Here is a 21,766-nt window from a genome sequence, read left to right as displayed (position 1 = left end):
ACCAGGTCAGCGCCTGCAGCTGTCATCTCCGAGCCCTCGGGCTCAGTGGCAAAGAAAAGACGTGATGCGGACGCGCACCGTCTCGTCGTCCGGGACCCACGACCTCTGACCTAGGAAAGCGACAAGGGCGGAGGCCGGACTGGGTGACAGAGAGACCTGCACAGCGTGAACGGAAGGAGTATATTGACTGTAGGGGGGGCACTGCGGCGGGCGGCGTGGCGGCGGGCGGCGGCCGCGGGCTGAGTGGCCAGGCCCGGCCGCCTCACTCCGAGTCGCTGCTGTCCGAGCTGGACCCGCTGGAGCTGCTGCTCGCCGACTCCGAGGAGCTGCTGCTGCTGAGCCGGGAGGGCCCTCCGGGGAGCGTGGCGCCCGATTTCTCTGGGGGAGACGCAGCGGGTGAGAGGCTGTTCCCGCGGCCCTGGATCGCCCCCCTCCCCGCCACGTGCTCCACCACGCCGTCACCCATCGGCGTTTGCAGCACATCCAGTTTCACACCCGCTACACACGCCACGACCCACCCACGCCTCGGCCTGGTCACGTGATGAGCGTCTACACGTGTCTGTGGAAGAGGAGGGGGCGCTAATGAGGCTGTGAGTCATGAGACGTCTGTGGGTCTGTCCTGAGACCCCTGACCGCCGGGAGGGTAAGAATGTCTTGTTATTTGTAAGATCCTTTGGTCACCCCAAGTTTATAGTAATGAGTGTCTGGCTGGGGCCCCCGGACTGCCACAGGGTGGGGCTGGTCACCGGGAGGACCAAGCCATGTAGGAGGCGGGAACTCGGAGCCCCAGCCCATGTGGGGGGGGGGGGGGAGCACATGGAGCTGGGAGGGTGGCCGTCCGAGAGGGCCAGGCAGCTCCTGGTCCCCAGCCCCGGCTGTCACCCCTGGGTCACACCCTGTATCACGGCCCTGAGAGGAGGCAACGCGTTCGCCTGAGTTCTGCGAGCCGTGCAGCACGTGACCGCGTGGAGGAGGGGGTCTCGGGCACCCTCGGGTGCAGCCAGCAGGTGGGTCAGCGCTGCGGGAAGCCGGGACCGCACCTGGAGTGCGAGGCGGGCGCCCTTGTGGGCCGAGCCCCGCCCTACGGGCCTGCACTGACTCTGAGGACAGTGTCAGCCTGAACTGAATTCCCGGGTATCCAGGTGGAGACTGGGCAACTGGCTGAGAAAGCCCCACCGTCTGGTGTCGGAAGGGTGGTGAGTGAATATAGCGCAGATGGGGACATCTGTACTACTGTCACGTAGAAGTTACTTAGGAAAAATATGCTGATAAGTAAACAAAAATAAACAAGCACATACAGCTCAGAGGCAATACGACCATCCAACACCCCAGAGGCGGGAAAAATGAACGCAATCTGCGACGAGGAGCCGATGGGGTGGGGGTGGGCTGAGCACCCCCACCTGCCGACACAGAGATGCTGCCCATCAGTCAGGGCGCAGGCAGGCGCAGGAGCACCGCTCTGCCCTCCCCAGGGTGAGCCAAGGGGGTCTCCAGCCCTGAGCGGGGCGGGCGCTGGGCGGCAGCTCACAGCTAGGAAATCGGACCTCGTGACGTGGTGGAGCCACCAAGTCAAGCCGGGTCTGCGGCCACGCCCGCCCGGTACCCCCCTCCCCCCTTCCCGGCCGCCAGCACGCCCGCCGCCCCCGGCCGCTGCCGGCCGGTACCTTTCTTGGTGGGCTTCCTGCTGCTCAGCTGCCCGCTGACGTCCTGCAGCCGCTTCTCCAGCTCCTTCTTCTTTTCCTGAGCTAACTCCTCCTTCGACTTGGCCGCCTGCTTCTTCCCGCTGGTGGCTGTGGGAGAAGCCGAGGCTGAGCCGGTCGGGGTGGGGGTGGGGGAGGGACAGGCAGCCAAGCGCACCCGCCGGCCCACCTCGGTCCCCAGCCGAGCTCGGCCGGGCCAGGGGCTGAGGGCGAGGGGCTGGACCGCGGGGGGGGGGGGGGGGGGGGGGGGCGCGAGGCCAGGCCCCCGACTTACAGAGCGGCTTCCTCTGCTTCTTCTGTAAACAGGACTTGACGTATCGCTCCAGCTCCCGGAGCGTGGTGGGCTTCAGGGTCTCGAAGTCGATCTCGATCTCGTCGGGGTTGGAGTCCCTGAGCGAGGGCTCCCGCGACTGGATGATGTGCACCACGCGGCCCAGCTTCTCCCCCGGCAGCCGGTTGATGTCCAGGCTCAGCTGGCGCTTCTCGTCGTAGCTCATGGGCAGGCCCTCCTCCTCCTCCTCCGAGTCGTAGGAGGCCGACGCCTGCTTGCCGCCCTTCTTCGGCTGTCTGAGGCAGGAGGCAAGGAGCGGTGTGGCGTGGCGCCCGTCCCCTTGGCCCTCCCCTCCCCTCTGTCCGGCTCCGTCCCCTCCTGGCTCTTCCAGAGGCCCCTGCCCAAGGTGAGGCCCAAGCAGAGGAGCCAGGCTGGCTGCCTGAGGCTGCCCCCGGCTGGCTGGGTTCCAGGCCTCACCCAGGAAACAACTAGCCTCAGAGCCCCACAGGCATCTCCAACTCAGCAGGTCAAACACTGACCTCTGCCTACGTCCAAATCCGCCACGAGAAGGCAGCTAAGGGGACGAGGAGTAAGAACAGGGGACAGGCAGGGCATGATGCACGGTGAACCGAGACCCTAGGGCACCAACCGTTACATTAAATATAAACAGTCTAAACACACCAACGAAAAGAAAAGGACGAGCAGGTTGTATAAGAAACAAGACCTGCCCTGGCTGGTGTGGCTCAGTGGATAGAGCGTCAGCCTGCGGACTGAAGGGTCCCAGGTTCGATTCCGGTCAAGGACACATGCCAGGGTTGCGGGCTCGATCCCCAGTAGGTGGCATGCAGGGGACAGCCTATCCATGATACTCTCTCATCATAGATGTTTCTCTCTCTCCCCTTCCCTTTCTGAAATCAATAAAAATATATTTAAAAAAAAAAAAAAAGACCCGACTTACATTTTAAATATAAAGACAGAAGTAGGTTCAAAGTAAAAAGGAGGAGGGGGAAAATCGACCATGCGAACACTGATCAAAGAAAAGCTACAGAAGCGAAGTTAACTTCAGACAAAGGAGACTTCACAAAAAGGAACGTCATTGGAGAAAGAGGGACGCTGCATGATGACAACAGGGCCACCTGGCCACGGGGACGTCGCCGTCCTGCAGGCGTGTGCACCTGACCGCCAAGCTTCCAAATACGGGAAGCAGAATCCAAGAGAAATACAGGAAAGCCACAGCTGGAGCTGGGGGATTAGGCTACTTCCTCTTGGCAATTAACAAATAAGCCAGCGGGAGCAGAGACCAGCCCGTCGACGACCACCTGGGTCAGCCTGACCAGGTTTCTGCCTGTTGGCTGTTGTTTGCTTTTCCCTGACGGCCACTCAGCAGCGGAGAATACACACTTTCTCCTCCAGTGCACACGGACCTTCACCAACGCTGGGCCAGACAACAAGTCTTAACAACTTTGAAAGTGTTCATCACTGACCTTAATGGCATTAAACCAGAAAAATCCCCAAACATTTGGAAAATAAACACACTTCTTAAATTTGTGGGGTAGCATTTAGATGGAAATGAATAGCATTAAATATAAGAAAAGGTCTTGCCCTGGCTGGTTGGCTCAGTGCATAGAGCGTCAGCCTGCAGACTGAAGGGTCCCAGGTTGGATTCCAGTCAAAGGCACATGCCCAGGTTGCAGGCTTGATCCTCAGTGGGGGGCGTGCAGGAGGCAGCCGATCAATGATTCTCTCTCACCATGGATGTTTCTATCTCTCCCTCTCCCTTCCTCTTGAAAGCAATAAAAAAAATACACACGTACATATAGACATATACATACACACACTATGGGCCCCATGCACGAAATTCGTGCACAGCTAGGGTTCCCTAGGCCTGGCTCGCGATCAGGGCCAACCTGTCAGGTGAGCGGTGGGGCAACTGGGGGCCTAATCACTGGCCCCGGCCCCCACCACTGCCAGTTGCCTCCCTCTGTGGGGTGACTGGCAGGGCGATCAGGAACCCCCTGCTGGCACCTGCCTTGGCTGGCCTAGGGCCTGCACGCTGGGGGCAGCTCCTGCATTGAACGTCTGCCCCCTGGTGGTCAGTGCACATCATAGCGACCGGTTGTTCTGCTGTTCAGTCCATTTGCATATTAGGCTTTTATTATATAGGATATATATATATATGGTCTCGTGGTGCTGGTGGTGGAGGAAAGAAAAGGTGGAAGAGGGCATAGGGGGGGATACAAGACAAGGACACCAATGCCCCGCCCTGAGATCTGTGTAACGGCCGAGGCTCTGAGCCACCAGGACTCGCAGCCACGGAGCCATGCTGAGCCCCACACCAACGTTCCTCCCGCCACACACAGCCCCTAAGGCACGAGGCCCGGGCTCCCAGGGCCAGGGCGACGGTGGGCCCACCTGCTGGCCACGGTTGTGCTGTTGGCCTTCTTGGTGGGAGGCTTCTTCTGCTGGGTCTGCTTGGAGGGAGGGGCGGCCTTGGCCTTCTTCTCGTCCTCGGACCTGGCCTTGTGCCGCTCCTTGTCCTTGTCCTTTTTCCTCTTCTCCTTCTCCTTCTTCTCCTTCTTCCTCTTTGGCTTGTTCACGGGGGCCTGAGACAGGGCGGCCAGCTGCTCGTGCACGGCCTTCAGCTGCAAAAGAGCAGGCGCTGAGCGGGCCCCGGGCACACCTGGCCACCTCGCACCGGGGGCCACACAGGCCCAGGAGCCACGGCTCTGCCCCCACTGCCCATGCCAGCGGGCCCGTCGCCGGGCCTGTTTCCTCAGGTAACCTGCGGAAGGCATCTGTTCACAGGCGGCGCAAAGAGCAGCAAGACCAGCCTGGTGATAAAACACGCAGCCTGGGGCAGGGGCACAGTAAGGACTCGGTAAATGGTGGCTGACGGTTTTCTTATTCGTTTTTATTGTTTAGATGAGGCAGACAGAGGCTGAAACAGCTGCACAAAGGCGGTGTTCACAGCAGGTCCAGGGGTGGAAGGGTCCGGTGCCGACGCGTGCAGGCAGCGTGCTAAGCGCTCTGTGCTTCTCATCCCGGCAGCCCCCGGGCACGAGGGGCGGGGAGCAGGCCACGCTCAGCCGTCTTCCCGGCAGTGTCATCTCTGAGGCAGCTCAGGTCAAAGTCAAAGGCCCACCCACTCTGCTCCTCTCCCTGCCAGAACCCCAGATGTCAGGCACCTGCTGGCTGCCTGATGCGGGGAAACAATTCACGTTTTTCTCAGTTCCATTGCCAGAACAGCTCAGGCCGCCAGGAGCATTGGCCCCAACTTGAAAATGAGGAGAGTGAGGCAGGGGGCCCTGAGTCAGAGGCCAGGGCAGGGCAGCCTCATTCCCGCAAGAGCCTGCACCCCGCGTGGCTGCTGCCAGAGCCTTCCCGCCAGGCCTTTCCCGGGCAGCGCGAGGCACCGGGCCCACCACAGCTCCGGAGTACCGCGGGGCCAGGCCGGCAGGCAGGACGCGGGGCCTCAGAGCAGCGCTTCCTGGTTCCTGCCCCCCGGCGCTGCGGGAAAGGACCTCCGGGGCCGCTGGCAGGGCGTGAGGCTCACCTGCTCCTGCAGCTCCGCCAGCCGCGTGGCCCGCTCCTCCTCCGAGTCCGAGCTGGCCGAGTCGGAGGAGCTCTCCTCGCTGCTGCGGCTGCTCTCCGTGCCCTTGCTCACCACCGGGACTGCGGGGGCCGGCAGCGCGGGCGCCTCTGCCGGCTCGTCCGGCATCTTGGCAAACCGCATCTCAAACACGTCCTGCGAGAGAGCAGGGGCTGCCTGAGCCCTGGATGCCCGCCCTCCCACAGCGGTTCCCTCCCACGTGCTGCCCAGGCCGCCGTCACCTCAGAGTGTCCACTGCCGCAGCCCCAAGGCCTCACCCCCCGCGCAGAAACTGGCCAGACCTCCGGTCAGCGAGGCTGCAGGAGCGACACGGGCCCTCTCCCTCCCCCTCGACCGGAATGTCCTGCACGCTGCCCCCACCCGAGTCTGTAGCTCCCGGGAGGCTGAGGGGGCTGTTGGCACCAAGTGCCAGGAAGCAGGTGGCGGCCGGCCAGCACTTGGGCCACCACGTCAATGGACACGGCTCCGGGCCTCCCACTGGACGTCCTGAGACACCGGGGTCTCCCCTAGGGCCCCACCCGGAGCTGCGGACCCCACCTCGCCCAGCGGACCGCACCTCCAGCCCCCAAGAGCGCCCGGGTTACCTGCAGCTTCCTGGCCATGGCCACCACCTCATGGTCGGGCGGGTTGTACTTGTAACAGTTGGAGAACATTAACCGGATGTCGGCCGCAAAGCCCTGTGCGTCCGGGTACTCGCGGCTGTCCATCTTCTTCTGTAACAGACGGCGGCGGGGCGTGAGGGGCACTGCCCAGCGTCCTGGGCGCAGCCAGACGGCCCTGCTCACACATCTACCCCCATGTGAGCCCAGAGAAGCCCCGGGCAGGAAGCCCTGCATGGGAGCTGCGGGCCAGGCTTGGGTTTCAGCTCGGACCCATTTCTGTCTGGTGAGGGCGTGGCCACTGGGAGGGCCTCCTCGCCCCCTCCCCCTGCCCCCGACCCGTTACAGAAACCTGCAGTGCTCCGGGATGGGGGATGGAGGAAAGTGAAGGAAACAGGAAGTGGGGATCAAGGGGCTGGAGGACAGGAAGCTGCAAGCTCAGCGCCGCCGGGCAGAGCACCCTCCCTGCGGGGGCTGCGGGCGGCCCAGGGAGCCGCATGCCCAGCCGAGGCCGCCCCGCCCGGCGCCCGCACCTTCACGGTGCTGAGGTCCATCGGGTGCTTGATGATGTCGTGGTAGTCGTGCAGCTCCAGCGCCTCGGCGTCCACGGGCTTGTAGAAGGGCCAGGCGTAGGCCGCGTGCTTCTTGGACAGCAGCTCCTTGAGGATGCTGTCGCAGTGCCGCAGGTGCTCCGACAGCCGCCCCTTCTTGCCCGCGTGCTGGGGCACCTCGCCGTCCTCCAGGTCCTTCCGGGGCGGCTTGATGGGCCGGCCGCCACTCTCCCGCCGGGCCACCACCTTGGCCTGCTTGGGGTCCGACAGCGGCGGGGGCGACTCGCTCCGGCTGGCGGTGATGGCGGATGTCGTGGGCGTGGTCGTGTCTGCTTTCCGCTTCACGCCCTTTTTCTGTGACAGCAAAACCACCAGTGAGCGCCAGGGCGAAGCCAGCTGAGACTGAGTCGTGGCAGCTGCCCTGGAGCACCGACTCCCGGCCAGGCACCGAGCAAAGCCATGCCGGCTCGGCCGCGTCCATCCTCCCAGCTGCCCCCGCAATGGGGACGGAGGCTCAGGGGGCCGCGTCGCCGGCCCAAGGTCACACAGCTGGCAGTGGTGAGGCTGGACTCGGAACCTTCCCTGAGCTGCCCTCTCCCTTTGCGCCCCAGGCCCCAGCAGCTCAGCACACCTGAGCCATGAGGTGCAGCATGCAATCCACCCGTCCCGACCAGCACCCGGGCCGGCTGCGCCAGGGGCTCCGGGTCAGGTGTGACCGAGAGGCCGCCATCGGGATCCTCACCAAGCAGGACTCAGGCTCAGGGGTGACAGAGACAGAGGGAACGTTCCAACAAGGACCTCAAAACCGACGCCCGCCAGGCCAACTGTCTGGAGCAGGTGAGGGCAAGGCATGCGGGTGGGGGCGGGGACACCAGGGGCTGAGGGTCTGGACTCCACCCTGAAGGCAGTGGGAGCCCTTAGGGCTTCTCCTCTGGGGTGGGGGCGTGATGCTGAAACACCCCGAGCTGGAGTGGGTGTGTCCGGTGAGAGCATGTGTAATGCCAGGGCAACGGGGCCCGCAGGTCTCTCTGGGCACAACAGCAGCCCTGGGGCCTCGAGGCCATGTGCCCGAGCTGGGGTGCGGTGTCCCCGAGACCACTCAGCCGGCTCCTGCGTCTCAGCTCAGGCAGAGGCCACAGGCCATGAGCCACGAGCCACGAGCCACGCGCGCCTGGGCGGATGGCCTCATACAGGCCTGCTGTCTACAGCCACCACGGTCGCTGCCCCAGACGAGCCCGACCCCCGGCTGCCAGGGGCCCGAGCTGGCTCTCCACAAACTCCTGACGGGCACCCAGGGAAGCCAAGCATGTGCGCAGGGGCCCAGGGGGCTGGTCTGGCCATGGCAAACAGGACATGCTCCAACACCAGCCGGGCGGGCAGTGGCGGCCGGGCCAGGAGCCGTCCAGAAGTGCAGGCAATGAAGGCCGGGGGGTCAGGGGGCCACGGAGGAGCATGTTACCTGCGGGGAGCCATTAACCCTCTGAGCGCCTGCTTCCTCATCTGTAAGATGGGGGAACACTGCCTGCCCCAGAGGGTCGCTGCGAGGGTCAAACCGGAGAAGATGACACATGTCAGTGCCTGGCGGCTGCTGGGAGTGAGCAGGACGGCAGCCGCCAGCCCCGACCGGGCGGAGCACCTGCGCCAAGCCCAGACTGGCCTGGCAGTCCCACGTGAAAGGTACCCAGGCGAGGGGAGAGGCGAGCAAGCAGGGAGACAAAGGGGGAGAGGCGAGCGAGCAGGGAGACAAAGGGGGAGAGGCGAGCGAGCAGGGAGACGAAGGGGGAGAGGTGAGCGGGGAGACGAAGGTGCAGGGGCTCACACTAAGGGGCACACGATGCAGGGGGAGGCGATCGCCCTCCCCACGCTGATGGCTGAAAATCCGAGTGTGAGCAGGGCGGGGCAGGATGGGCCGGGACCCTCCCACCCTCCTCTCGCACGCCTTCCCCACCTGGCCCCGTGCACCGCCAAGGCCCGGTGTCAGGGCAGAGAAGCTGGGGTTCGAGTGCAGCCTGCCCTCGCCAGCCATGTGACCTGCAGCCCCCGAGCCTCGGTCGCCTCGTCTGCATCACAGGCCCGGCGAGAAACATCCAGAAGTCACGTGCACCAGACGCCCGACACGCACACGGCCGGTGGCCAGGGACAGTGGCAGAGTCCCCACCTGCCCGCTCCCCCCCCCCCACCCCAGTCCAAATCCGGGAACCCTGAGGAACCCTGGACACTCACCTTGATGACGGGAGGCGTGGGAGGGACCACGGGGATGATGGGTGTCGCCGGAGGCGGTGGGGCAGCAGTTGGGGGGACAGGGACTGAAGTGACGTTTGCGGTGATAGTTGGCACAGGGGTGGCAGCAATGACGGGCGTCTGGGAGACAGTGGGGGGGACGCTCTGAAAGGGGGTCGCCGGGGAGACAGAGGACACGGCCGCCACTTGCTGCGAACCTGAGGACAGGACAGGAGGTTGAGCAGGCCAGGCTCCTGGGCAGGCGGGGCAAACGCTGTCCTTCCAGAAGCTTCCTGGACCGTCCCCTCTGCCGGCCCGATGTCGGAGGAGCCCTGCACCTTGGCCGCCTCCGTGGGTGCTCACCCAACAAGTAAGGGCCTCCCCCTCCGGCCGGGAGAAGCCACGCAGCCCAGCAGGTAAGAGCCAGGCCTGCGCCTGAGAAGTGGGGGTAACCCCGACTCCATCAGGAGCCATCGGAGTGACCCGCATGGAGCTACTAGACCACCCGCAGTCCCCACCTGCAACCCGGCATGGCCAGCAGTGCTGGCGACCCGCCTGGCCTCTCTCGAGGGCTCGGCCACCTCCGGCCGCCTCTCCATCAGGACGCACCTCCCTGCCGGGTTCCGGGACCAGGTGAGACCGTAGGGCTCCCCAACAGGTGGCACAACCCCTCCCGTCAGAGAGAATACAAGGCTAAAGGGGCAACGTCCTCAGGGGGGAAAGGGGGCAGCAGGGACTCCAGAAGAGGAGGCCTCGGAGCCAGGGCCAGGAGGAGCATGGGGACGTAGCAAGACTCCACTCCTCCCAGAGTGCTCCAGGGCAGACGGGCCCCACCAAGGCCCCCGTGTCCCGGACGGGCCGCGGCCACGGCTGAGACCGGGCCCTGGAGTGCAAGTCACCACTGCCCAGACGTCAGACGGGGAGCGGAGCCGAGGAGCCGAGGGGCCGAGGGGCTGAGGGCCCGGCCCTGGGACGGAAGGACCACCCGCACCGTTACCTGCACTCTGGGCTCCTGCAGCCGGTTTCCGGCCTTTGCCCTTCGGAGCAGGGGGTAATAATTCAACTTCCTCCTGGGGCATCTGGGCCACTTTCTGCAGAAAAATTTTCTCTAAGGCTTGGGCCATTAGCACTATGTCATCTGTGGGCTGAAGACACGGGAGAGCCGAGGTTACATGCCGGGAAGGAGCCGCACGCCTGCAGGACACGCTGGCCGAGCTCAGAAACATCTACTTAGAAACGTAAGACGGCGGTCGCCGACCCGTGGTCCGTGCGGTCTGAAAGGCTGGCGACCGCTGTGCTAAGAGGCCCTGGCCGGGCGGCTCAGTGGGTTGGAGCTTCGCTCCCATGCGCCACAATGGCGAGTTCCACCCCAGGTCAAGGCACATGCAAGAACCAACCCATGAATGCCCAAATAACTGGAAAAACAAATCCACGTCTCTCCCTTCCTCTCTGAGACCAGTAAGTAAAACTTGTAACGAAATTGTGGTGGGGCAGGAGGGAGGTAAAGAGAGTAAATTTTAATGTGGAAACTGTTTAAAAAAATTAAGAACCCCCAGCAGGTGTGGCTTAGTGATTGCGCACTGACCTATGAACCAGGAGGTCGCAGTTCAATCCCCAGTAAGGGGTGAGCAGGAGGCAGCCGACCAATGAGTCTCTCTCACTGTTGATGTTTTACCTCTCTCCCCCTCTCCCTTCCTCTCTGAAATCAGTAAAAACGTATTTAAAAAAATAAAGCGCTTGGTCTGTGTCACCTCCTTCTAGAAGGCCTCACCCCCTCCCGCGGGGACGTGGCCCACAGTGCGTGGGGGTTACGTGTGGGGATCGGGGCCCGAGTGTGCAAAGCGCCCGGGCCAGCCCAGGTGCCCCCTGGCTGGTGGGCGGCTCATGGGGCATTCGGGGCCCACGCTGCCCGCGTCTTCTCACCTTGTTATAAATGTAACAATTTGTAAACATGGTGTTGAAGTCCTGCATACACTCGCTTGCACTCCAATAATAATTGTTTTCTAGTCTCTTCTTGATAGTCCCCATGTCCATCGGGTTTTTTATTATTTTATGATAATCCTAGGGGAGAGATTTCAGAGGGTTACTGACGGACTCAACATCATCATCCCGCGATTCCAAGCCTTTGCCACGGGGACGGGGCTGGCCAGGGCCTGGCCCCGAGGGCAGGTGGGCGTGCGGTCTGGGGCGAGCGCTCGGCCGGCTCGGGACCTCTGGCTGACGGGGTTCTACGTGGAGGGAGGGTCTCAGAGAGGCACGGGCTGAGGCACGGAGCTGTCTCGCTGGGGATGGGCCCTAGCCCCGCCCGCATTCCAAACCTCGCTCAAGGGCCCGCAGGTGGGCAGGGCTGGCCGGGCCCAGAACCCAGCTACCAAGTGCTGACCCAGGGCATCCCCTGAAACACAGGGTCCTCTATGTGGGTACAAGGAGGAAAGCCACTGGACGCGGTTCAGCACAGCGCCAACGGGGTCAGCACCTGGGCCGCTCTGAGCAACTGCCCCCGGCGGCTCAGCGGAAAGCACAGAGGGGGGGAGGGGGGGCAGAGCGCACACAGGGGGGCCTTCGCTCCTGGACCCTCCTGTCACCATGAGGCACAGGCTCTCCCTGCACCGGGGGCAGCGCCCTCCCTTCCTCTGTACCCCCAAGTAGCCCCTCTTTCTCCTTGGCCACTAAGGGCTCTGAGCTGTCCCCCGGCTGGAGGCACGGGCCATGCCTGGCCCACCAGCACCAGCCACGTCTCGGGCACCAAGGCCGGGAGCGAAGCAGGTCCTCGAACCGGGGCCAGGCGGGGGCGGGGCGGGAGGACTCACGGGCAGGTTCAGCTTGATGGCGTCCACGGGCTGGTAGAAGGGCCAGGCGAACTGGTGCTTCCACAGCGTCTTCACCACCACGTTCTGCATGTACTGCAGCTGGTTGGTCTTGCGGCCGGGCTTGGCGGGATTGGCGACCTCGGGCGGGGGCGGGTTCACGGGGCCTGTGGCCACCGGCATCCCCGTGGGGGCGGCCGTCGCCGTGGTGGACATCGTCTGGGGGCGTGCTCACTGGCCGTCGCAGCAGCGGCTCAGGGCGGCCCTCGCGTCCTCCCCACGGAGGCGCGACATCCCATTTCCAGGCCCCACCAGGCAGCACCTGGGGGAGAAGGGACAGCAGAGGAAGGCGGTCACCCGGGGCCCTGCCACCTCGCCCAGCCACCACCAGCTCCCCGCACACCGCACCGTCGTGGCAAAGCCCACGGCCCTGGTCACGCCAACCTCACCTGCCACAGAACCACTCAAGGGCCTCAAGCAGGGCACAGAGAGACTCGGTGGCAAAAGGCCAACTGAGTACGCGCCACCTGGGCAGCGCAGGGGTGGGGAGGCGGCTGCCGTCCAGGTGGGGGCCAAGGACCCGGCCCGGCTCACTGCCCGCCACCGGGGCCGACTCCACCGCAGTGGGCCGGGCAATCCTACAGGCCCTAAAGGATTAGGGAGCGATGGATCCACAGGCAGAGCGACGACCCCGCAGAGCCGAGCCTGCCAGGCAGACCCTCGAGCGAGCGAGGTTCCACCGTAACCGCGAGAACGACTGTGGGTTTGTGATGGCGGCCAGGCTGTGACACTCGGTGGAACCCGGAGCTGGTGAGCACCCTGTCGGTAGCCTGCAATGGGCCATGTGGCGTGTCTGCGCCACGACTGCGGGCACGCCAGCTGAGGCTGTCCCCGCGCTGACTGCGAGACACTGGCTGGCACCCTACGCTCTGGCCCTGCCACCCCGAGCGGAAAGGGCTCACCATCCACCAGGCACTTCTCACCCGCACGCCAACCTCCCGACCACCCGGGGAGCCCGGCTCCCCTCCTCCACGGCCTCCCAGAGTGAGTGGTGCCCGCGCTCCTCGACCTCACAGCCCCGGGGCAGCGACCCGGTCTGCAGGGTGGCTCAGTGGGCAGGTCAGCCATCTCGGCTGGTGCCAACGGTGATGAGGCTGCGCCTTCACCACCAGACAGAAAGCCCAAGCCTGGCACGTGCCCGGGTCATCAACACCTCGCTGCCCTGCGCCCAGTGCCAGCAGGTCCAGCAGGTGGGCAAACCCGAACTCGGCCAGAGTGTGACCACTTCCGGTCTCAGCGCCCCCGCCTCCTGCTGGGATCGCCATGAACCTCCAGGGTTCGGCCCTCCTCACTCAGACCCTCTGCATGAAAGCACCGCCCACCTGGCCTGCAGGGCGCACTGTGCCCCGTGGCTCCTCTCCTGTCCTGGCTGCAGGGACGCAATGGCCACACCCTCACCACACCCTCGCCTCCTTCAGGCCCTCTGCTCCAGCGCCACCTCCCGCCAGGGTCTCCCCAAACCTCCCAGAGCCCCAGGCATCCCGGTGCCAACCCCAGCTCTGGGCTCCCAGTGCAGTCAGCCCCAGGTGTCAGATGGGTCCCTAGTCCTGCCACACGGCCCTGGGAGCCAGGGGCCGAGAGTGACATTGGGGACACGGGGCCCGCAGGAGGGTCCAAGGCTGCTGGCCCAGGTGCAGACCGGCCTCCTCCAAGCTCAAGGACAGACGGGCGCGGCTCACTCAGGGACACGCTTGGCCTGGCCCTCAGCCTCCCTCCCTCTTCCCACCACGGCTCCACACCTGCGGCCGAGCAGGAAGCCAACCCCGGCCATGGCCACGGGACGCATCCCCGACCTGGGGGGCGCCCAGGAGCAGCACAGCGGCCGGGCAGGCAGAGGGGCCTCGGGGTGCAGCCACACACCAGCCTGGCCTTGCCTGTCCCCTGGACGCTTCTCTAGACCGGACAGCGACGCCGCAGGTGTGGACAAGAGCAAAGGAGACCCACCGGGAGGCAGGGGGACGGCGGGAACCCGGGCCCTCGGCCCCCACGCCCACAGTGCACGCCGGCGCCCGAGGCTGCCTTCGCTCTTTCTGCTTCATTTCTGAACAAATAGGTTTTCTTCTTAGAACGTATTACCTTCGTGAAGAGAGAAAAGTGGAAGGCCCGGCCGGCGGGGCTCAGCGGTTGAGTGTCGGCCTATGAACCAGGAGGTCAGGGTTCGATACCCGGTCGGGGCACAGGCCCGGGTTGTGGGCTCGATCCCCAGTGTGGGGCGTGCAGGAGGCAGCCGATCCATTTTTCTCTCTCATCGTGGATGGATGTCTCTCCCCCTCCCTTCCTCTCTGAAATCAATGAAGATACTTACAAAAAAAAAAAAAAGTGTGAAGGAATTTCTATTTTGAAAAAAATACTCAAAACACAAACCAACCAGTCCAGCCAGGGTCGGGGCTCCCACGGCGCCTCGGTCAGCAGGCCGGTACCTCGGAGCGGGGTCTCCTCCTCCGAGGGCGGGGGCGCTGCCCGGGCGTGGGGACCGGCCCCACAGCCCCGAGTGCCCCTAAAGGGGAAGCGGAGGGCATGCTCCCCAAGAGGGAGCGCTCGGCACAGCACCGCGTCCCCCTGGGGTCCGGCCGGCCACACCCGCCCCACTGGGCCTGCCCGACAGGTCCCCACAGGGCCCACCTGTCGGCGCAAAGCACGGGCGCGCCACCCCACTGAGCCGTTGTCCCCCGGCCGCCCTCCCTGGGTGGGGGCTCAGGGCCTCCTTCTAAGACCAGGGAGGCCAGTGCGGCTCCCAGGAAGAAATGAGATCAGCACCCCCACCCCCACACCTCCCCAGGGTTCAGCCCCAAACTGAGCCAGTAAAGGACAGAGACGCAGCGACGTGGAGGTCTACCACCACCAAGGCGCCCTGGCGGGTGGCTCAGTGGTTATTAGAGCGTTGGCCCTCGCACGCAAGGGTCTCGGGTTCGATTTCTGGTCAAGGGCACACGCCTAGGCTGCAGATTCACTCCCCGGTGGGGGGCGTGGTGCGGAAGGCAACCGATTGATGTTTCTCTCCTTCTCCCTCTACCTTCCCCCCTCTCTAAAATCGATTTTTTAAAAAATCTAGAAAATTCGACAGCAGCCGCACCGGCCCTCCTGCCACGATGCCAAGCCAGGCGGGGTTGGGGGTGGAGGGGACAAGGCCTGGAAGGTGGGCCGGGGCTGGGCCAAGAGGGCGTTCCCAGGCTGGCCCAGCCCAGAGCCAGGAGCCCTTCCTTGGGCTGGGGCTGGGGCTGGGGCTGGGGCTGGGGCTGGGGGAGGGACAGAAGCGGCTTCACCCAGCCTGGGGACACCCGAGGGCCTGCGGGGAGGGAGAACTGGGGACCGTGCCCAGGAGGGGGAGGCGGAGGTAGGAAGAGAGCCAGGGAGCGAGCACCACCTCAGAGGAGGGCCCGGGGAGGGCGAGGGGCGGGCTGTGCTCACCTGGGCCTCCCCGCCCACCCGCCTGCTCAGATGCACAGGCTCCTGGGCGGGGCTCACTCTCTGTACCCCTGAGGGGGGCTCCCCACTGCATCACTCCAGCCCCGTCTCCCTGTGCCCCCTCCTGGCCCAGCTGGTGGGGGTCACTTGAGCTCCATCTTCCAGGTGGAGGCTCAGAGGTGAAGGGGCAGAGCCAGGCCCTGAACAAGGCAACTCACCCCTGACCGACCCCCATTGCCACCCCCGGGAAGCCTGACCATCCTGCTGGGGCAGGAGCCGAGGCCGGGAGGGCCACTCGGAGTGTGGCCCGGGCTCCCAGACCCCAGGCGCCAGGCCAGCCTCCCAGGCACTCCGACCAGCGGCCACCCTGGAGCCTCGGCCTCAGCCTCGGGAAACAGGATCCGTGAGGGCAGGGCAGCGCCAGTGACAGACGGAGCCAACTGCCTCGTCCGTGGGGCCCGGGGAGGGCAGCCGGGCAGGTGAGGACCCCCCCACCCCCCGCTGGGCCCTGCTGGGCGCCACCTCCCATCCAGGGAGCACGCCATGCCCAGCAGGAAACAGTGCCTGCACGCGGTGCCCGAGGGGCCTCTGCCCACAGCAAGGTGCCCCGACCAGGGTCCCCGCGCCCCTTGGGTTTAGATCACACCTGCCTAGCGGCCCCACGGGCACCCCTGCAGGCCCCTCCCCAAGACCAGGCCACCACTGCCCCCGCGACCCCTCGCGGGGCTCAAAGGGGAATGCCTGCAGGTGAGTGGGGACGGCGTGGCCTGCGCCCACTGCCCGGAGGGAAGAGAGGCCCACCCTCCCTGGCCCAGGCCGTCCGCAGAGCTCCCTAGAGGCCAGGCGGGCCCGGCCCTGTGGGCACCAAGGCTCAGGGCGCCTAAGGCTGCACCGACCCTGGAAAATTCTGGAACAAAGGTACGGCCAGGTGTGCCTGGTGCCGGTGCTGCTGGTCCTGTCAGTCACAGGAAGGGGGCGGGAGCAAGCGTGTGCTGCGCTGAGCCACCAGCACCCGGGCGGCCAGCACCGGACCTGCACCCACCAGGGCCTGAAGGCCACGGCTGCCCGCAATGAGGCCCCTGGCCCCTCACCCTCACCCCCGCCAAGCCTAGCTGTCCCCGCATAGCCCGCCCTGCTCTCCAAACCCGACCCCCAGGGCTGCAGAGGGAGAGGGGCGGACACCTGAGCTTCCAGGGCTCACGCAGACCTGGGGCCAAGGCATCGGCCGCCGGCCACCTGCTCGGGTGGCGTGCACACTGGCGCCCAGGCCCAGCCTCGCCCACAACTGCCACCCAGACAGACACCTTCCCGCTCGCCACCCCGTGCAGGCGTCGGCAACCCCGAGCTGGGGAGAGGCACGGGGCATTCCAGACCTGCCAGAGGAAGGGGTGTCCCACGGGGTTCCGGTCCTCTGCAAGGCATCGTCCTCGGCCCCGGGCAGCGGCCCCGCCCCGACCGACGCCTCTGACCCTCTCATTCCACTGGAGATGAGAAATGCGGCCGAAAAAAGGGCCCCTGCCTGCCCCTCACTCCTGCTGCCTCGCGGGGTCAGCAGCATGACGGGCGCAGTGGGACCCAGGATGGCGCAGCCCTCGGTAAAGCAGGGTCTCTGGTAGGCAACAGCATGGCCTCGCCCCACCCTCCACCCCCACTGACAACCCCACCCAAGGGCTCAGAGGCCAGCACCCCTCCCACCACCGAAGCCACAGCCACCAGGGCTGGGATGCTCACTATAGCCCACGTGCTGGCGTGCGGGCCACGCTGTTCCGCAGGCTTTACTCGCTGTGGCCCCCTCTGCCCTCGGCTGCCTGCATGGGGCGGAGGGGAGTAGGGGGCTCCCGTCATCCCGGGCAACAGTGACACAGTCATGTGAGTCTCCCCCCCTAAGACCTACACGTGGCGGGGTCAACCTGGAGGCAGCTGGGATGACAGGGCAGAGGGGTGCCTGCCTTATCTGGATCCGCAGCCAGCAGAGCCCGGCTCCCCGCCCGGCACTGGGCTGGCACCAGGAGTGCCCGCCAACGTCCTCAGGACAAGACACGCGAGCCCCCACTCTGGCCCCGCCATCACCTCCTAAACATCACCCTGGAAATGCTGCCACGCCGGCCACACGCCCAGCTCCCATGACGTGGGAGAACGCGGACTAAGGGACACCGACATGCCCCTGCCCCAGGGGACACTGCCCGGAGCTGGACAAGCACTTCCCCAAGCACCTCACTGACCTGGCCTGACGACTGTCCCCACACTGCAGGGGCTGTGGCAAGGGGGTAGGGGGCTCCCCCAAAACAGCTCCTGGCCGGCTCTAACTCGAGGCTGGAAAGACCCTAAAAAGGAGGTAAACTGGGCCCTGGCTGGTGTGCTCCGTGGTTAGAGGGCACGTACGATCCTGGGTCAGGGCGGTGCAGGGGGCAACCATGAGATGTGTCTCTCACACTGCTGTCTGTCTGTCTCCCCCTCTACCTTCTCCCCCAAAACCAGTAAGAACATCCTTGGATGAGGATTCACAAAAACAACAAAGGGGAAAAAGGGGGCAGATTAGACCTGGTTCCCGCATACAACAGCTAAAAGCCGGCAGAAGGGGCACACGGCCAGGGCACTGAGCTGAGAGCCGAGGCCGTTTCGTGGTCCCTGCTCTAACCCCCCTGCCTGCGAGGGATCCTGACCCGTGACTCCGCCTTTAGGAGCCCGAGCTTCCCTGCCGGCAGGGGCGCAGGCCCCGGGGCGGGGTGCAGGCGTCCGAGAGCTTCGTGACCACGGGGACACCGAGGCAGCTCCAGGCGCCAGTCCCCACCTGGGCCGTGGCCAGTACCCCTGACCCAGACACCTGCTGACCTCCTGAAGCAGGGGGCAGGCGGGGTGGAGGGCACCCAGGCGGACCGGAGTCACCAGCCCCCACCCCCCAAGCTCCCCGATGGCACAGGTGCAGCCCGCAGGGCCCTGCCCTCCGCCACACGCCACTAGGCTTCCCTTCCAGAAAGGGTGCTGCCAGGTGGCATCACCCGAAGACGCCAGGCACCCGGGCCTGCCCGCGGGTGGAGCGGGGCTCCCGACAGGCCACCCACCACCCAAACCGCTGAACCAAGCGCTAGAACGGCCCCCAAACCAAGACACCTGCAGAGCCGCCTCAGGCAAGTTCCCCGCCTAAGCTGTGTTGGGGCGAGGGGCGGCGGGCACATTATGAAATTCTGGGCAGAAAGCTTTTGGCCAAAAGTAAGGGACGCAGGACACCAAGGCCCACCAGCCATGGACAGGAAGCCAGCCAGGCCGGGTGCTGGGGACCTAGGGAACCTAGGCGGGACCTGTTAGTCATCTCCACTCTGGATCCCCCCCCTTCTCCGTTCCCCGTTCCCCCATTCCCCGAGGGAATGCACGCTCTCCCCCAACAACCAGGAAGTGGCGTGCAGCTCACCACAGTCGGCTGGCAACTCGCCAGCCCATAGGAAGGTAGGAAGCGGGGTGGAAGGTGAGCGGGGTGGTCCCCCCCACACACACACACACTTTCACTTTCCGGCCCGCTGCAGGCTGGCGGAGTGGAAGGCGGGAGTTGTGTTTACAAACCCCTTTATGCAAAGCTCACTTCCCAGGCGCACGTGAGCTGCCTAGAACAGCAATGATTCCAGTTCCCGGAAACAAAGTCGCCACCACCAGGTGCCTACCGTCCACCCCAGGAGCCCCTCCTCCCTGGACCCCGCCGGGGCTGCCTCTAAGCCCCAGGAGCTGTTGGGAGGCGTTTCCAGATGCCCAGGCATGGGGCCCCCAAGTTACCAGAAAGGTCAGAGAAATGCCCCCACCTCCCGTCCAGGCACAGTGCGTGCCCAGTCTCTCCGGATCTGTAACTACCAGCACATCAAGGCCTCAAGGCCGAACTCAGACCTTTATTTGCAAATAAAAGGCCCGAATTCAGAGCTGCAGGGGAGGTCAGGAAGGAGTCCCTAACTCCCCAGGGCTCATGTCCCCCTCCCCCAGCCCCCCCAGGGGCTCAGGCCTTCTCTGGAGTCTCCTTAAAAGCCTTTAAAAGAAGAATTCGCCCAGAAGAATGCCACACCTCGCACAGGCTCCAGGCTCTCCTCCAGCCACTCGGTGGACCCAGGAACAGAGCCCCACTTTTCAGGGAAGAGTAAGGGATAAAGAACCTTCTGCCCGGCCCTCAGTGGGGAGGGGAAAAGGGGGAGCAGGGGAGGGACAGGGCCTGGAGACGGGGGGCCTCTCCAGCCTGGAGTTAGCCCACGGACACACGCACCCCCAACTCTGCAGCCAATATCCCGGTTAACACGGGGACCGGGTGGGGGCACGTTATGAAATTCTGGACAGAAAGCTTCTGGCCAAAAATAAGGGTCGCAGGACACTCAGGGATTGGGCCCAAGGGAGAGAACTCACAAGATAAACCAGGGGACCGCCCAGGGGGTCCCCGTGCAGTGCCCCCACTTTTTATCTTTGCAAAACTACCCCTGGCCCCGAGAAAAAGGTTTCCCAAGGCCTCCCCCCCGGCCCTGCCCCCGCAGGAGCAACTGTGGAGAGGGGATCGCCTTCCCCGAGCGCCCAGCTTTATTCACGAGGAACCACCGGAACATGTGGGCATCGGAGGTCTGGGGCGAGCACTGCTCCCCGATGGGCTTGTAACAGGCCCACCCCGAGGAGGGAAAGCAGCAGCGCCCGCTCCTCCCGCTCCAACTCGCCCTCGCGCGGATTAAGCGCTTTTCAGGCTGATTTCAAAACGGGAACTGCGTCTCCTCCCGGCTCGGCTGCTGCGACCCTGCAAAGGGGCTCCAACTCGGCGCTGGGCCCCTAACTCTGGGAGGGCGCTGCCCTAAGCCACGCCGCCCGCTGGCCTCTAACTCTGGGCGGCCGCGCAGAGCCGGGCTCGGGCCTGGCCTCGCCCCTCGCCCTGGCCGCGTCCACGGCCCCAGCGCGAGCCTCCCGGCGGCGGCGGGGAACCGTGGCGGGCGGGGCGCGCAAAGAAAGTGGCGCCGGAGCGCCCGGCGCGGCCCGGGACGCGCCGCGCACCTTCCCCGCCGCGTCCTCCCCCGTTTCCCCTCCAAAAGATGGCGGGCAGAGGAAAGGGGGGAAAAATCCCTTCCGTGAGGCTGGGCGCACGGGAGGCCGGCTGGCGCGGGTCGTGCCAACTCCAGGCTACGCGCCCCGGCCGCGGCGACGCCCCCGAGCCCAGGACGCGGCGACGCCCCCGAGCCCGGGACGCGGCCAGCCGGGAGGGAGCGGGCGGAGGGCGAGGAGAGGGGGCCCGGGCGGCCGCCGCGCTTTGTTGCATCGTGGCCGCGCACAAAGGCGGCGGCGGCAGAGGCTGGGGCGCCCGGCTCCCCGGACGCGCCGGCGGCCTGCGCCGGGGACTCGGGGCCGCGCTGCCCGGCCCGCCCGGCCCGCTGCCGCCCGCCGCCCCGCGCGCGCAAGGAAGCAAGAGAAAGGCGTACTTGGCCTCGGCGGCTCCGGCGGCCGTCCCCTCCCGGCCCGCGCGGCCGGCTCCTCTTTGGCTCGCCGGCCCCGGCAGCATAATAGACGCGCCAGAGCCGAGCGGGGCTCATGCGCTGCGCCGCGGAGCCTGGCGGGAGTCGTAGTCCGCGGCCGGGACCGCGCCCGGGCTGCCCAGGGGAGGCGGCGGCGCGCGGACTACATGTCCCGGCCCCGCCGGCGCCGCGCCCCACCCCGCGCGCCCCCGCCCGCCACCCGCCCCGCGGACGCGGCCCGGGGGGCGCGCTGGGGCGGGGTGCCCACCCACCCCTCCGACCCCGGCGACGGGGCGGGGACCCCGGGCGGCCCTCCCTCCGGTGCAGGGGACGAGCTCCTCGGGCGAATTTCCTGGTGCCCCCGGGTGGCGTGGAAATGGCGGGAGCGCGGCCATCGCCCGCCTGCCCGCCGCCCAACGCATCCGGGGTCTCCGAGCCCGGGGTTTGGGGTCGCCCTGGAACCCGGCCGCGCACAGCCGGGGCGGCGCGCACCTGCAGAGCGCCCTTGTTTGTAAACAAACCGCGCTGCTAATTAGCCCGGCGGGGGCGCGCACGGGAGGCGGGGCGGGGCGGCGGGCGCGCGCAGGGGCGGCCCCGCGGGGGAGGAGCTGCGCTCGGCCCCGCCCCCATCTGCCCACCTCCTCTCCCTACCCACCCCACCCGTCTTTCGTGCACACAACGCCTGGGGGGTGGGGAGCCCAAGTACCGGAACTGGCGAGGCGTAGGAGATGTTCCCGCCTCTGCCGGGAGGCCTCTCCCTCAGCCTCAGTTTCCCCACCTGCCCAGTGAGGGCACGCATGGAATCTGAGGTCCCTAGCCTGAGATTCCAGGCTCCAAAGATAAAAACAAGGACCCGGGCCCTTTTCCCGTAATTTGAAAAGATCAGCTGGTGGGCACGTTTTCGGATCTTGTTTTAGGTGGCAATTACTCGGCTGCATACATAAGTACATGGTACCCAGCTATAAATTAAGGTAGCTGCATGTTGTGTATATTAGACACCCCCCCGCCCCCATAAAAACGTCAGAAACAACACATCTTCCTCAGCGCTCGCTGGCCCTGCCCACTGCGAGGTGGCATTTCCGAG

General features: G+C 65.8%; 1 protein-coding gene across 5 annotated transcripts; it reads right to left on the bottom strand.

The window, feature by feature from the left end:
* Positions 1 to 161: 161 nt before the first annotated feature.
* BRD3 (bromodomain containing 3) lies at positions 162 to 20,796 on the bottom strand. Of its 5 annotated transcripts, none has more exons than XM_036329174.1 (12): positions 20,650 to 20,796; positions 11,762 to 12,080; positions 10,875 to 11,012; positions 9,949 to 10,096; positions 8,955 to 9,169; positions 6,714 to 7,085; positions 6,166 to 6,294; positions 5,525 to 5,716; positions 4,384 to 4,613; positions 1,975 to 2,267; positions 1,665 to 1,790; positions 162 to 378 (listed from the first exon to the last, which is right to left on the bottom strand). In XM_036329174.1, exons 2-12 carry the CDS (start codon positions 11,972 to 11,974, stop codon positions 263 to 265), a joined length of 2,172 nt encoding a protein of 723 aa, XP_036185067.1. In that variant the 5' UTR covers positions 11,975 to 12,080; positions 20,650 to 20,796; the 3' UTR covers positions 162 to 262. The 5 variants fall into 5 exon arrangements, with proteins under 5 accessions (XP_036185067.1, XP_036185068.1, XP_036185069.1 ...); XM_036329175.1 differs by having other exon boundaries at positions 9,949 to 10,042; XM_036329176.1 differs by lacking the exon at positions 9,949 to 10,096 and adding an exon at positions 8,191 to 8,269.
* Positions 20,797 to 21,766: the final 970 nt, after the last annotated feature.

Source organism: Myotis myotis, unplaced genomic scaffold (genome assembly GCF_014108235.1).
Source record: "Myotis myotis isolate mMyoMyo1 unplaced genomic scaffold, mMyoMyo1.p scaffold_m19_p_12, whole genome shotgun sequence".
Classification (NCBI taxonomy): domain Eukaryota; kingdom Metazoa; phylum Chordata; class Mammalia; order Chiroptera; family Vespertilionidae; genus Myotis; species Myotis myotis.
The sequence above is the reverse complement of the archived record's forward strand: the minus strand, read 5'-3'. Positions and strand labels throughout refer to the sequence as shown.

Excerpts from the sequence above, each read along its gene's own strand:
- BRD3 (XM_036329174.1), bottom strand. The coding sequence starts at position 11,974 with ATGTCCACCACGGCGACGGCCGCCCCCACGGGGATGCCGGTGGCCACA. Across the intron at positions 6,295-6,713 it reads TGGACCTCAGCACCGTGAAG|AAGAAGATGGACAGCCGCGA; the intron begins GTGCGGGCGCCG and ends CGTCTGTTACAG. Across the intron at positions 5,717-6,165 it reads CCATGGCCAGGAAGCTGCAG|GACGTGTTTGAGATGCGGTT; the intron begins GTAACCCGGGCG and ends GCTCTCTCGCAG.